This window comes from Miniopterus natalensis, chromosome 10 (genome assembly GCF_054644295.1).
Source record: "Miniopterus natalensis isolate mMinNat1 chromosome 10, mMinNat1.hap1, whole genome shotgun sequence".
NCBI lineage: Eukaryota > Metazoa > Chordata > Mammalia > Chiroptera > Miniopteridae > Miniopterus > Miniopterus natalensis.
In genome coordinates, this window is record NC_142090.1 from 44,530,342 (window position 1) to 44,545,789 (window position 15,448).

At 34.3% G+C, this 15,448-nt stretch overlaps 1 protein-coding gene across 4 annotated transcripts in view; it reads right to left on the reverse strand.

The window, feature by feature from the left end:
• KMT2E (lysine methyltransferase 2E (inactive)) overlaps nucleotides 1-15,448 on the reverse strand; it is an 83,707-nt gene that overhangs the window by 33,996 nt on the left and 34,263 nt on the right. For all 4 annotated transcript variants that reach the window (XM_016219554.2, XM_016219552.2, XM_016219550.2 and 1 more), the window contains 3 exons: nucleotides 7,162-7,276; nucleotides 5,531-5,760; nucleotides 2,268-2,348 (listed from right to left, as the gene is read on the reverse strand). In XM_016219554.2, the coding sequence (XP_016075040.1) occupies nucleotides 2,268-2,348; nucleotides 5,531-5,760; nucleotides 7,162-7,276 (426 nt within the window). The remainder of the gene's footprint in view (nucleotides 1-2,267; nucleotides 2,349-5,530; nucleotides 5,761-7,161; nucleotides 7,277-15,448) is intronic.

Here is a 15,448-nt window from a genome sequence, read left to right on the forward strand (position 1 = left end):
AGTCTTGTCTACTAAAAAGATGTAGGAACAATGATCAATCCAATAGGAAGGAGCATGACTAGCTCTTTGAGATTCTGGTCTTAAAAACCAATTCTTAGTTTGGGGCATAGAAGTATAAGGTAAACTCGAGACATCTTGTCATATCAGATAGCATGAAAACTATCAAAGACTAGTAAGGCACTGTCAAAAGGACCCAAGAGCCAAATTGAAGAAGTTTTCATTGACAAAAAATGAGGCAAAATTTGAACAGCAATAAAGATAATAACTATAACACACTAACATCTAATGTTTAAATCCCTGAGTTCATAATTATAAATTTTTTTCATTATTCTGAAAACTGGTAAATAGAGGCTAAGAATCCAAAGAATTTATCCTGCCTTTCCTCACTAAAACATATCTTAAGAGAACTGAACAGTAAGTATAGGGACAAATTTTTCTATAAAAATATTCCAGTTAATAAGTGATAAGAAATAGAATTAACAAGACACTAATGTGTAACTCCTATTAATGGATTTAAAGAATTACTATCAATGGGTCCCATCATAGAGACAATCAGATATGTGTCACCTGATATAACAGTCTTACAAAAAAAGAGAACCTAAATCTGATCACACATCTATTTACAGAAATAGGACAGAGAAACCGGTTAAACCATGAGAGTGCAACTGGCAAACTCATCAGTTAAACCATTCAGTTCCTTTAAAAAACACAATGCAAAGGAGACAGGTTGGTGGGAGTAAGGGGAGTAGGTTTAGATTACTAGAGACTTAAGAGATATTTATCAGCCTTCGCCAGGTAGGTCAGTTGGTTGGAGTGTCATCCCATACACCAAAAGGTTAGGGGTTCGATTACCGGCCAGGGCACATACTTAGGTTTTGGGCTTGATACCCAGTCAGGGCATGTACAGGAGGCAACTGATCAATGTTACCATCTTACATCAATGTTTCTCTCTCTCCCTTCCTCTTTCTCAAAAATCAATTAAAAAAAAAAAATATCCCCAGGTAGGGACTAAAAAAAAAGAGCTGTATATCAATCAATCAATACTTTAGCAGTGGCTAAAAGATAACAGATTTTGTTGCATGTATGATAATGGTTTTGTGGTTATGGTTATTTTTTCAATTCTTTTTTTTTTTCTTCCAATGCCACAACCACCTTTAATACAGATATTATTATTCCTTACTTTACAGATGAGGGTCTAAGGTTCAGAAAGTTTAGATTATGTCCAGCTAGTAAGACCCCAGCTAGTAAGTAACAGAGGTGGGTTGAAACATAAATCTGTCTTGACTCTCAAGCTCAGTGTATTAGTTATCTAGCGCTGTATGATAAATTACCCCAAAACTTAGCAACTTCAAATGACAACCATTTATTATCTGTGGGTCAGAAATCTGGATACAGCTTATATACATACGCATAAATATATATATCTTGAAATACATAGACACAGGAATGAAATAATATATCTGGGATTTATATTAAAATAGAATGTGAAGGGGAGAAGAAATAGCAATACAAATGAAAAAAAGATTGTTGATAATTGTTGAATGAGGGTGGTGGAAATATGCAAGTTCACTATACTATTTTATTTTTATATAGATTTGAAATGTCCTAATAAAAAGATTTTTAAAAAAACAAGAAAAAAAAAGAGAAAGAACTCATGGACACAGACAACAGTGTGGTGATTGTGGGGGTGGGGTAGAGGTGGAAAAGGGTGTAAGGGGGATAAATGGTGATGGGGGGAAAAAAAGCAAAAAAAACCTACAATGAGGTATCACTTCACACTTGTCAGAATGGCTACTATCAATAAAGCAACACAGTGCTGGCGTGGATGTGGAAAAAAGGGAACCCTAGTGCATGTGTACACACACACACACACCACAAAAAGAAATGGGGAAAAACACATTACTGCAAACCTACAAAATTCTGTAACTAAGGCAACATCCTCCTAGTAACTCTTTAACGTAGTACATTCCAGTGAAAACACATGCTATGACTTAGAAGATGCACTATTATTTTATACATCATTAATAAAGTAAAAACCCTATAAAGTAAACTATAACACATTATCAGTGAAAAGAGTCTTCCTGATTTTAGGGATGTCAGAATATAAAAATAAAAACAAAAAACCACCCGTAAAAATGAAAAGTGTATTCAAGAATTGACAAAATACAGTAATCCATTGTTTTACCTAGAATTCACACATAAACTTCTATTAACTAAAGACTGTCTCAGTAAAATTACTGGCAATCATATTGGTATGTACAACTTACCGAGGCTGACAACGTTCACATAGATATGTGTCAGGAATATGTTGCCTATCAATCCCCATGCAGTCAATATGTTGCCAAACACTTAAAAAAAAACACACAAAAAAAACAAACAATATATAAAGTATTTTTTAAATCATCCTTAAATTTAAGATTTTATATTCCATTTAACTATCATTTCAATGCCTACTATGAGGTTAGTACTGTAAAAGTACTAAAAAGTGCTGTGAGGAATTCATAGAAGTATGTCCTCAGGAATATAAAACGTTGAGATGTAAAAACAAGAGGACAAATATATTATATATAACATAAACTTACAAAGCAAATATAATTTTAAACTGCAAAAGATATACATTATAAATATTAGCAATCACAAAGTAGAGAGGACCACACTACTTGGAGTTAATGGGGAAAGCACCCTGGAAAATAATGAACTTGAATAGAACTTTGTTTGGGTCTTTAGGAAGAAAAGATTAGTTACTGTAGCAATGTTCTCTTCAAGTAGGCAGATATGAGGAGTAACAGCTAGAATGTGGTTATTATTTATGAAGAGGAATGTTCATTTTAAAAAACAGAGAAGGCTAAACATGGATTAGTAATGTTTAGTCAGATTATATAGGACTTGGAATGTCAGGATATGTATAGATTTCCTCTAGCTGGCAACAAGTAACAAGTAGAGGTGCTTTGATGGTATACACTGTTAATTCAAAGAAGAAACTGAAAGCAGAAAAACCAAATAAGAGGCTTTTCCAAAATTCCAGACCTGAGTTAAAGAAGGAGAAAACTAAAATGATGGCAGAGAAGATGAAGTTAAAGAATCCAGGAAACATTCCGAGGACAGATATTAAACCTACTCTGTTCTCTATTTTTAATGGAATGAATACATGGACCAGATTGAAGCAAACTTTTTGTTATTATTATTTTATTGCCAAGACTTTAATTGATCTAAAGTTCATATATATACCTATTTCTAAAAACAGTCTTATTCTTTATATAATAATCAGCCACTTCTAATACACAAAGCTATTAAAGAAACTGCTATCATACTGTTGTTCTTCACTTCTTAACCAAGAATCCTGGGACAAGAACTGGTAGAATGTGGAAGACAATGGAATATATTGTGAGAGAGAGAGAGAGAGAGAGAGAGAGTGTGTGTGTGTGTGTGTGTGTGTATAGATATGTATAACTTCAAAGATGGAGTGGGGGAAGAAAAAAAAAGGGGGGAGTTAGAATAACAAGTTAAATTTGGGGGGTAAGCAATGACATCATGCACAAAACAGAAAAAAAAAGAACTAGAAAAGGAATAAATGATCAGAGCTCTAGATGTCAAACCTGAAAGACATGAGTATGGACAGTGGGTATATGAAAATACACAGAGGCAATACAAAACAAGAATAAAGGAGAAAAGATTAAGCCCTGCAGTATAATATAGGTTAAGCAGTAAAAAAATAGAATGATAACAAATAGATTGATAACAAAGAGGGCAGTTGCTGAGAAGCTAATATCTTGAGTAACCCAAAAACTGTAAACTGTTCCTTCAAGAATTTAGAGATAGGTATAAACCCTAAGGACTATTTCACTATTTTCTAAAAGGGATTATTCTATATTATATATAGATCATTGTAATTAAATCAAAAGACAAACACTTTAGATTATGCATTAAAATAAAAACATTGCAAATGGTATGTAATTTATCACATCAGACAAAATCAGCTAAAAGAAAGCTATTTTATACTACTGGTTAAAATAGGAATTGAGATTTTCTAATAAGTAGATAATGAAAATAATGAGGAAAACAAGTTATCACTAAAGTTATTTTTTTAGTGTTTTAATTTACCTCATGAATAAATTCACTTAAGTGAATGCTCATGGTACTGATATGTGTCACAGGAAATGAGAATTTATTTTTAAATTTGAATTTATTAATATGTTTACATTAATATTAACTCAAGTAATAAAATTACAATGTTCCATAAAAATATCAAATTTCACATTCCACTAAGACTACTTTTCCCCCTTTTGGCAAGGGAAAATCAACTTGTTGAAATATAACCCTAACTGCATGTTTATATCAATAACATCCAAACCCTAATCACTTAATCTAATAAATGGGAACAATACTACAAAATAATGCAAAGTAATTTATATTTGGCTATAGGATGCATATTTACACTCACACTGGATTATTTCAAATCAAATAACAAAGCTATGCCATATAGACCAGACCCAGGGTATGCTGTAAAGCTATCAAACTTTCTTACCCTCTACAGTGCACTGCTTAAATACTTTCTGATTCCCACACTATGGAGGGGACAGACTCAGTAACTTTCAGGCTGAAATCCTATTGTTCCCTCGCCATCCTCCCCAACTCCCTCCCATCAAAAAAAAAAGAAAGAAAGAAAAAAGTAAACAAAGCCCCACTTTCTGTCCCAATCACACCTTCTCTAGGGGAAGAGGCCTTTCTTGGTGGTTGAACCAGGGTTGGGGGAGGGGAGACTGTGGTTCTGGTTCAAGGAGACTCCAGAGTGCTGCAAGGTTCAAGTCAAAAGGAGGTGAGAGAGTCAGGTCAAACAAACATCAATCAAAATGTATAATTTCCCCCAAATTGGAAAATCACAGTTGACTATACAGCACAAATAATTCCAAAGGAAATACACAGGACTCAATTCTCTCTTCTTGTTTCTATCTTGTCTACTACTTTTTGTTGTTATATTACTATTAAAGAGTGAAGAGAGATGTGATCCTATATGAATAATGATCAAAACTGACTGCCTAATAATTAATAAAGAGTAGCTCTGCACTAGCCGGTTTGGCTCAGTGGTGGGAGTGTTGGCCCGTAGACTGAAGGGCCCCCGGTTCAATTCCAGCCAAAGGCACGTACCTCGGTTGTAGGCTCAATCCCCAGCCCTGGTTGGGGTGCATGGGAAGGCAACCAATTGATGTCTCTGTCTCACATCGATGTTTCTCTCTCTCTCTCTCTCTCCCTTCCTCTCTCTGAAAAGCAATGGAAAAAATATCCTCGAGTGAGGATTAAAAAAAAAAAATTTTTTTTAAATAATGAGGAGGTCCAATCAACTTTAAGATAGTATTTTCCCATAGGGGCTTTTTCTAGGGGAAAAACAGACTGTACCGATAGTAGCAGAAGTCTCACTTTAAAATCCATTCATTAATTCATTCAAAAGTGATTTTAATTATCTTTTCCAACATTAACAATCAAAGGTTAGCAGCATTCAACAAAAATAAACTAATGGTGTGAAATATTTTACCTGCATTTGTCACAACAGATCATGTATCCATCGTCATGTGTAAAACCGCATATGCACCTGGTTACATCAGTACCATAACTTCCATCCTCAGATGTGCTGATTGTAGTAGCACTGGAAGTTTCATCAAAATTAGGAGTGGTAAATATGCCTACTTCATTTTTGCTAATAAGAACTGATGGAGGAGGGGAGGCCGGAGGTGTTGGAGGAGGACGAGCACCATAATTATGGTCCTGGATTATTGAACACAAATACAGCACAATATAATTTCAACAATATGAACTAATAAGCAAGTTAAAATTCAATCCTTAATTTGAATATTCAAGAGATATGAAATTGTTCCATTTCTTCCTTAAAAGCTCTAAAATAATGACTTGGTGAAGCTAAATATTAAACCATAGTAGTGAGTGAAAATGTCAATCTACAACTTTGGTCACCTTCACAATGACTTCCCTCAAACTCTACTCCCTCATCCCCCAAATCAGAAGATATCTTCACAGTCCTATTGGTCACATAGCTCCACCTTCAAGATAAAAGCAGGTGCAAGATGTGAGAATAGAAGTAAAAAGAACTCAGGAATGTGGAAGCTAAATAACAAAACAACTACAAAAGACACATTATCACTATAAAGTATTAATAGGAGGTTTTTTTAAAAAATTGGGTAATTTTTTATTCTGGTCCAAACAGTAAAAATCGCTCATAATTGTACCTCAATAATATCACAAATGTGTCCAGTTCTGCAACCGTTCCAATCTAAGCTCTGCTTCTTACTAGCTATGCAACACTGAGTAAGTCAGATAAGCTTTTGTTTTCTTAGCTATAATGCAGAGACGAAAATTGTATCTATCTCATGAGGTTGTTTTGAAGATTAAATGAGATATATGTAAAAATGCTTACCACAGAGTCTGGCACATAAGTGCTCAATAAATAAAGTAACTATATAATTTACTATATAAATTGCTACATAAATTAGAATTAACAGTAGATAGAAAAAAAAAGACTATAGGTAGAATTGTACTATTTTTATTTTATTTTTTTCCCATCACCATTTATCCCTTCCCCTCTATGCCCTCTTCCAATTCCATCCACCCCCACCCTGCAATCATAACAGTTTTCCATGTCCATGAGTTCTCTTTTATTTTTTGCTCAATCCCTCTACCCACCCCTAATACTCCCAACCCTAAGGCTGTCTGCCTGCTTTCTATGAGTCTGTCTCTATTTTGCTTGGTAGTTCAGTTTGTTCATTAAAGTCCACATATGAATGAAATCATATGGTACTTGTCTTTCTCTGACTGGCTTATTTTGCTTAGTGTAATGTCCTCTATTATGTCTATAAAAAGAATTATAGTCTTTTTATAAAGAAGGAATGTATTTTAACACCAAGCTATTAATAGCATAAAATACAAAATAATAACAGTAATGACACGTCAAAAGAATTCCTTTTATAAAATTTTAATCCCTTGAATATAGTTAGAACAATGAAATATTAAACTATAAATTATGTACCTAATTGTTTTAGATAGTATAAAACAAGTATGCTTTTTAAGTATTCAGTTTTAAGTAAAATACCACACACATCTACTTTCAACTTCTAGATAAAAAAATACCCTTCTAGAGAAATGCTTGACACTTACCGCATAGGGCAAACCAATGTAACTGTGTGAATGATGCGAGCTGCTGGTATATAACTGGTGGGGATAACTGTTGGATTTCTCAACTACCACAGGGCTAGCTTCTACGGATTCTGGTCTGGAGGGGAAAAAGTTGCATCAAAGAGAATTCCATTCATTTTTTTTTCCTTTTAATCAATTTAAAATTATAAGCACTTAGTTTATTGGCTATACAAATAAAATGTCTTTTTTTTTTTTAACTGAGAGTCATTGCCAATAAAATGTCTGCTTATAGTAGACAGACACCCTGTGGATAAGATATATCCTATCTAGATTCCATGTCATAACAAAACTTTTGTTTAATTACAATAAATGTCCTCCTTCAAGTTCAAATATAGTTTCCTTCTCTACCATTAAAAATATATTACTAGATATTAAACATTATTTAATGTACTCAGTAGCACTGGGGACAATAAGCACAGGGGTGGATAAAATTAGTAGAAACAATTTAAACAGGACTAAGGACACACTGAATATATGGACCCCAATTTGAATATGAAATATATCAATGTTCAAAACTACAGACAGTCCTGACTTACAACGGTTCAATTTACGATTTTTCAACTTTATGATGGTGTGAAAGCGATATGAATTCAGAGTATTAAATGCATTTTTGACTAAAGATATTTTTAACTTATTAAGGGTTTATCGGGACATAAACCCACTGTAAGTCAAGGAGCATCTGAATGTGTTAGCATGCCAAGATACAATAAATCTTGGAACTCTCGGTAAAGCTAAGAAATAGGAACCTTACGATCAACCAAGGTTTGCTTATAAAAAACCATAAGCAACAGCCTACTATAGTGTAAGACCAGCAGTTCTGGTCTGCTAATGGTTAAGTGATGATGATTTGGCCAACTACTGATACAAATGGGAGTTAACAATTCATCCATGGTGGTTGATTTGTAAGCTCCCTTGGCCTACCATTTTATATACATCACTTTCTCAACTTCTTTACTCAGATCAATCCTCCCAAGCCCTATTCTGGTAATTCCTATTGATCACTGTGGGTACTGAACCTACTTCTGAGGCCAGTTCACACTAAAATTAACTTCTCCCTTGCATACACACAACAACGTGACTCATTTCTGTGCCTTTATTTTTACCATAGCCACCATTTGAGATGATCTTTTTCCATGATAACCCTTATCCTACCTCTTATCCAAAACTTTACCTTAGAACTTAATATAACTTGCATTCTTCGTGGTCTAAGGCTTTTTAATGCAGTTGCACTCTTAACTGGTCATATTTCTATAGTCAACTGCTTCTTGATATACTGCCCCGCCCCTTCAGTCATCCTCTGCACACAGTCTCAATATAGCTCTAAGTTGCTGCTACTGTGGGAACCAATGTGCTAGGATCATTAGAAAGAGGAGTCACAAACTGAGTCTGTTAAATTATCTGAAGGAGATTACAAAAAAAGTCTTAAAAATGTTCTGAATACTCTAAAAACCAATATTCACCTAATATCTATGCTGTTGTGTTAAAAATTCACTTACTCATTCTTTTAAAATAAAAATGTTTTTAATTTCAAAGTAATGCATGCTTATTGTATAAAATTTAAAAAGTACATAACAAAATGAAAGACCATACCTTCATCTAAACCCTGTACACCCCAACAGTAAAATGCTGTGTACCTCCCTCTAAACCTTTCTATTCATAAATATATTTAATAGTTGTTTTGTAAAAAATGACAATATATATGATTCACAGTTTGCTTCTTCTAGTTTTCAGTGTCAATACACATCTGGTAATAACTGCTTATTTCATTATATGAATGTACCACAACTTATTTAACAATTTCCCTACTGATGGATATTTAAATTGTATCTATTTTCCACTGTAAAGATAACATTGCAATTGCACACCCTTCCAAATATCTTTTCTGCATACATGGTAGTATTTCTACAACCTGGATTCCTGGAAGTAGAAATACTGAACAAAGGAGAAAATGCAAATAAATGGATGGATACTGCCAAACTGCATTGATTACTCTACAATATTGATTCCTTTCAAATTCTTTAAAAATTACATAGAAGGAAGCGGAGTTTTAGCAATTCCTGATCTACATTATTATTAAAACAACATGTAGGAATTGTGGCCAGAATAGAAAGATTCACTCTTAAGGATTTAGCTTAAACTCTGAATATATTCCTAATGAGTACTGTCAAAACTTTGATATTTTGGAGTTAGAAATAAAAAATACAGCTTTCGGTGCAAGCGTGTAAACAAGTCACAAATGTTTTGTGTAACCTCATGATTCAAATTAAAGCTGCAGCACTGACAAGCTGGCAATATTAGAAGACAAAAATACTTTATCAAGATCCTAATTTCTAATGACACTTCCTACTAAAAGTAATTTTTAAAAGGATAACAATTGTTTAAAAAATTTGGTTGACATATTTTAAGGATTTTCCCAAAATACAAGATAGCATTTCATCTTTTTTAAAAAAGGACAACAGATATACAAACAAGTGTTCTTAAAAAGTTCCATGCTGATAAATATCCTCAAAGCTCTGCATTGCCAGAACACAATAAATCTGAAAACAATGTTGTGACCAATACCAAAAGTCAAACATCCTTTGATCCAGTAGCCTCATCTTTGGAAATTTATCCCAAGTAAGTAATCCCCACTTATTAAAGACCTGCAGGATTGAGATGTTCATTGAAATACTATTAATAAAACTAGATATAAGAGCAGAAATCATTCAAATGTCCAATCAACAGAAAAGAATTAATAAAATGTGAGCAAACCTACCATATTTACATATGGATAACAGTTCAACAGAAACTCACACTAATAAAAATCACTATACTAAGGTCATAGGCGTTTTCCTCGAAATATCTTGAAATAGCATCATAAACCTTTAATAAATTTTTAGTAGCAAGACTAGAGATAATATGCAATAATTTTTGTAAATAGTTGCTACAGTACTCTGTTTAGCTAATTTATATACACGCACATAAATCTGAGTTAATATACAGGTATAACGTTTATCATCAAATAAGAAACATTAGCATAGTATTTCTATTTCTATAAACAATTTTGTAACAAAACATAAACCATGGTGCTGTGTTCATCCTATAAACAAATGAAATTTCACTTACATAATTTTGATGTCACTTTTCAAAGAGAGTGTGAGTATTTATACTCATTCATATATTGCTTTCTATGTGTTCTTAAATCACTGAGACAGCAACCACTGTCAAAAAGATAATCTTTTTTACTATGGGAAATTACCCAAAATATGTCATTCTCTAGTCTGGAAATTCAAAATGTTAAAAAATGACAAGTAATTAAAGTATTCCCAATATATAAGCAATAAGGTATGGTCTAATGGTAAAAACCACCAAAATCTGTAGATAAATGAACTCATTTTTTCAAAACTTTGAATTGTTTCATATAAGTAGAGCAACTGAAATGCATAAAAAGAGATTCTAATATGCAACTTGGCTCTAAAACTGAAATAAGTAGTATGGCTCTCCTGTTAATTAAGCCAACACTTTGGTACTGACTGCTTCTTTTGGAAGTTCCCTACAAGCTAATAAATGCAGAAGAAATGATCAAATTAGAAAAATCACCAATCTGCAACCCTCCAGAGATAATGGACTTAGGCAAGAGATAACTATGGAAGCTAAAATCTTGAAAGGTTGAAAGCTGATGAACAGATAAGGTTGACAACTGCCTGTTGATCACTATTATCATCATTGGAAGTTAGAGAACCAAGTTTTATGTGCCTCTCCTAATGCTATGCAATAGAGGGTACAAAGTCCCACAGAAAATATCATGCTACAAATGGCATGGGGAGTCTTCAAGGACCATGCAAGGTCAGTTAGACTTCAGGATAATGTTTATTTAGCTGTTTTTTCAAAATTAAGTAATATACAAATCTCTGTAATAGAGAGAAGGGGATTTTTCTTCGTAGATTTGGATTTAGAGAAACATTATGTTAAAACTAGGATGTTAGGTGATATGTGTACCAACGCCACTGAACACAAATTCGAGCACTTGAACAAATTTCATAGCAGTATTCAGTATAAAGTGGTAGTCATCCAGGATGATTCTAAACATACTTAAATTTTTTCCTGGCTAAAATTAAAATAGCAAAAATTTTAAACTTCCTATTATTCACAGAGCCCCCTTGGGACTATATCATGCATAGACCTCAGTTTGACTTGCACTACTTAAACAAATATAGTAGAGAGCCTAATGTTTGCCAGGGACTATGAGAGACATAAAGACAAAACACTGTCTCTGCCTTCAAAAACTTAAAATTATACAGTTTTCATTCATTCCATAAACACTTGAGCACTCATTAAGTAAAAGACACAGATGCTGGAAATTAAAAAATAAAGATGTGAAAGAAGTGGTCCTTCTCAAGCAAATGGTATATGGGGGGAAAACAAGTATATCAATGATTACAATAGTGCCATCAGGGGCCCTTCATAATAGTTGTCATATTTTTTTAATATGTAATTACTTTTTTTAAAAGTAATTTGAGAGAGAGAGAGAGAGAAACATCAATGAGCCGGGCAGATGTGGCTTAGTGGTTGAGTGTTGATTCATGCACCGAGGTTGCCGATTTAATTCCTGGCCAGGGCATATGCCTGAGTTGTGGGCTCATTCTCCAGTAGGGGATGTACAGGAGGCAGCTGATCCATATTTCTCTCTCATTGATGTTTCTCTCTCTCTCTCCCTTCCTCTCTCTCTAAAAAATCAATAGAAACATATTAAAAAAAAAAAATCAATGAGAGAGAAACTATCAATCAACTGCCTCCTGCACGCTCCCTACTGGGAATCAAGCCTGCAACCCAGGCACTGAGCCAGAGACCTCTTGGTGCATGGGATAAGCCCAACCAACTGGGCCACCCCAGCGGTTAATAGTATTTATATTTAAGCAAGTTTTAAAGAATGACAAGTTAACAAGCCCAAGAAATTGAGATATAGAAAAGATGGAGAAAATATTCCAGACACAAGGCGCACGTGTGCAGTCACAGATATCAACAGTGAGGCACATTTAAGCATGTTTCTCTAAGCATGATTGACAGACCATCAGCATCACAATCACTGGCAGTGCATGTTATAATTTTTTACAGCTCCACTTAATCAAATGAATCAAAAATTTTAAAGATCAGGTTCAGAAATCTATATTTTGATAAGCACTTTAAATCTTATATTCACTGACATTCAGGAACCACAGAATAAAAAGAATTGCTAAAATTCAGAGCAGATAGAGTTAAAGGTATGAAGGGGCCAGAGATGAGGGCAGATAAGTCAGGCAAGAACCAATTCAAAAAGTATCTTGGGTATCTAGCTAAAGAATATGATCTTTATCCTGAAAAACTATATAGTCTCTACTGGTTTATTGCTTCCCCAAGCAAGGAAATGATGGCAAGATAAAGCTGAAGGCTTCAAATATGAGGTTGAATAATCTGTAAACAATTCTCCCAGATTCAGTAGATTCAGGAGAAGCCCTGAGCTGGATGAGCACATGTAAAAAGTACTCTTTCCCCCCCAGACTTCTTTACCCTTCTCCATTTACAAACAAATTACCTTAGCTCAATTCTTTGCTTCACTGAAAAGCTTAGTACTCTGTCTAGTTTCAAAGTGATCCTCATGAGTGTATGATGGCCAGGGTACAAACTGGTAACCTTTTTACCTAAGAAAGGAACATTAAAATGTGCAACTTGCTATTACAACTAATAATTTAAAAATTTATCCTTAAGTTCCTTTCACTTGATTTTACTGAAAAGGCCGAGAATCGATTCTTAAGTTCCTTTCATTATCAAGTACAGGACCAACTCACTGTGGTGATTCACCTACATTAATTTTTTTTTTTTTTAATTTATCTTTATTGATTTCAGAGAGAGGAATGGAGAGGCAGAGAGACAGAAACACCAATGATGAGAGAGTCATTGATCGAACCCACAACCCGGGCATGTGCTCTGACCGGGAATCGAACCCCGATCGCCTGGATCCTAGGTTGACGCTCAACCGCTAGCCATGCCTGGCTGGGCTACATTAATTTCTTATTAGGTATAGAACACAGTGCCCATTAACCACTTTAGATGCATCTGATACTGAGTTGCTTTCAATAACAATGTAGAAATAAAAGACTCAAATATTATTACTAAAAGAAGACTCAGCTCTTTGTCATCTCTGAATCAATCAATTACACTACCAACAACAAGCTCCCAATAATTCTCTGGCACCCTTCCAATGTGTTTTTTAAACCTTATCAAACTTGGCATCATTTGCCAAATATGCTTCAAATTATCTTTTCATCCACTTAATTTCTAGGTATTACATGGTGTGCCAAACTTCTTTGAATCTACTTTTCCCCTTAATAGATTATTCTCAATTCTGAAAAAAACCTTTTATTTGGTTGTTTTATTACAGAATCTTTTATTTGGCTGTTTAGTCACACAAAGTTTGAATCAGCTTCAAGTGCCTATTTTTGATCTACAGCACATTATCATAGAGCTTCCAAAAAGGATCTTTACATAGACTCTAGAGTTGAGAAAACAAAATTATATTTTAAACTCCGTCTTTTAACTATTTGATCTGGGAAATTCCGTTTCAGTTAAAGAGAGTGTGATCTAAAATATTAGTCAAAATACAATCACTTAAAAAAATACCACCACTTACGAAATTTTCTTATATTGAAGAATTTTATATCCCTCCTACATTTTCCTCATGTAGTCTATCATAGTCAGTACACAGTCAGTCACTCAGAAAATGTATGTAATAAGTTTCAATCTCTCTCTATTGCTTTTGTTGTTGTTGCTGTTAACCCTCAACCTAGGATATTTTTTCCATTGATTTTTAGACAAAGTGGGAGGGGAGAAGGGAGGGGCTTGGGGGTAGGAATGGAGAGAGGGAGAAAGAGAGAGAGGGTGGGGGGGAAACATTGATGTAAGAGAGACACATCAACTGGTTGCCTCCCACACATGCCCAGACTGGGGCTGAGAATCGAACCTGCAACCCAGGTACGTGCCCTTGACCCGGAATTGAACCCAAGACCCTCTGGTGTATGGGCTGATGCTCTAAGCACTGAGCAACACTGGTGAGGGCTTCAGTTGCTCTTTTAATTCTGCTGGTTTCCTACTGCCTTTTAGTATTTTCCAGTTTCCTGAAATAGGTATTAACTAGAACTGCTACTTTATAAAACTATAGCATTCACAACTCACTGAAATCACACCAATTGTGTAAGTTTTTACATACAAGAGATATTTTGTTCAATAGCCCTTTACATCTTTCTGCAATGAAGAAGTTGTAAAATATAAGGTGGGGCAAAGGGAGGTTTACAGTTGTTCATATGGAAAATAATAAATAATAATACAAGAATAAACCGTGTTTCACATACTCAACAACCGTAAACCACCTTTTGCCCTACCCTGTATATCTATCTAGCTTTAGTTTTGTCTTTCCTAAACAGAAATAAAATTAACTAAGATATGAGCATTCAACAATCATTCCTGTATGATAAACCAAGAGACAGTCAAGCAATATAATTCATGACTCACTACTTGCTATATGCCAGGCCCTGTGGTAAGGTGCTGAAGATACAGCGATATATATAATAAAACAGATATTCATGAAGTTTGTATTTGAGTAAAATAATAAAGAAAAAATAATAAAGCAAGATGATTGCAGAGAGGTTATTCAGATACTATTTTAGACAGTGTGAAGAAAAGAGCCTCACTGGAAAGTTATATTTGAGCTCAGCTAAGACTGTGCTAAGAAGGAAGAATGTTCCAGGCAGAGGGAAATGCAAATACAAGGGCCCTGAGGTATGAACAAATTTAGAATGTTCGAAAGAACAAGGAAAATAATATCAATATTATTTTCAATATTACAGTAGGTTAAGGGGAAAATATCAAGTAGAGATTAGAGAAGTGAAGCCTTTGGGGCCCAAAGAAGTTAGGATTTTAAGTGTTATTTTAAGTGAAACAAAAAATCCCTGGAAGGTTTTCAAGTGGGAGAACGACATGATTTGATTTATGCTTCAGAAGAATCACATTAACTTCTACATAGAGAATGAATTATAGAAGGCAAAAAAGAAACATAGAGACAACTTCACTGCAGTGTACAGACAAGACAGCAAAAACTTGGACTAGAAATGGAGAAAACTGTACTGATCCTAAGTGTGTTTTGGAGGGAGACACAGGATTGACCAATGAATTAGATATGGAGGGTGAAGGAAAAGGAGCAATAAATGCACCTTAGGTGCAACCTCTCCGTCTTCCA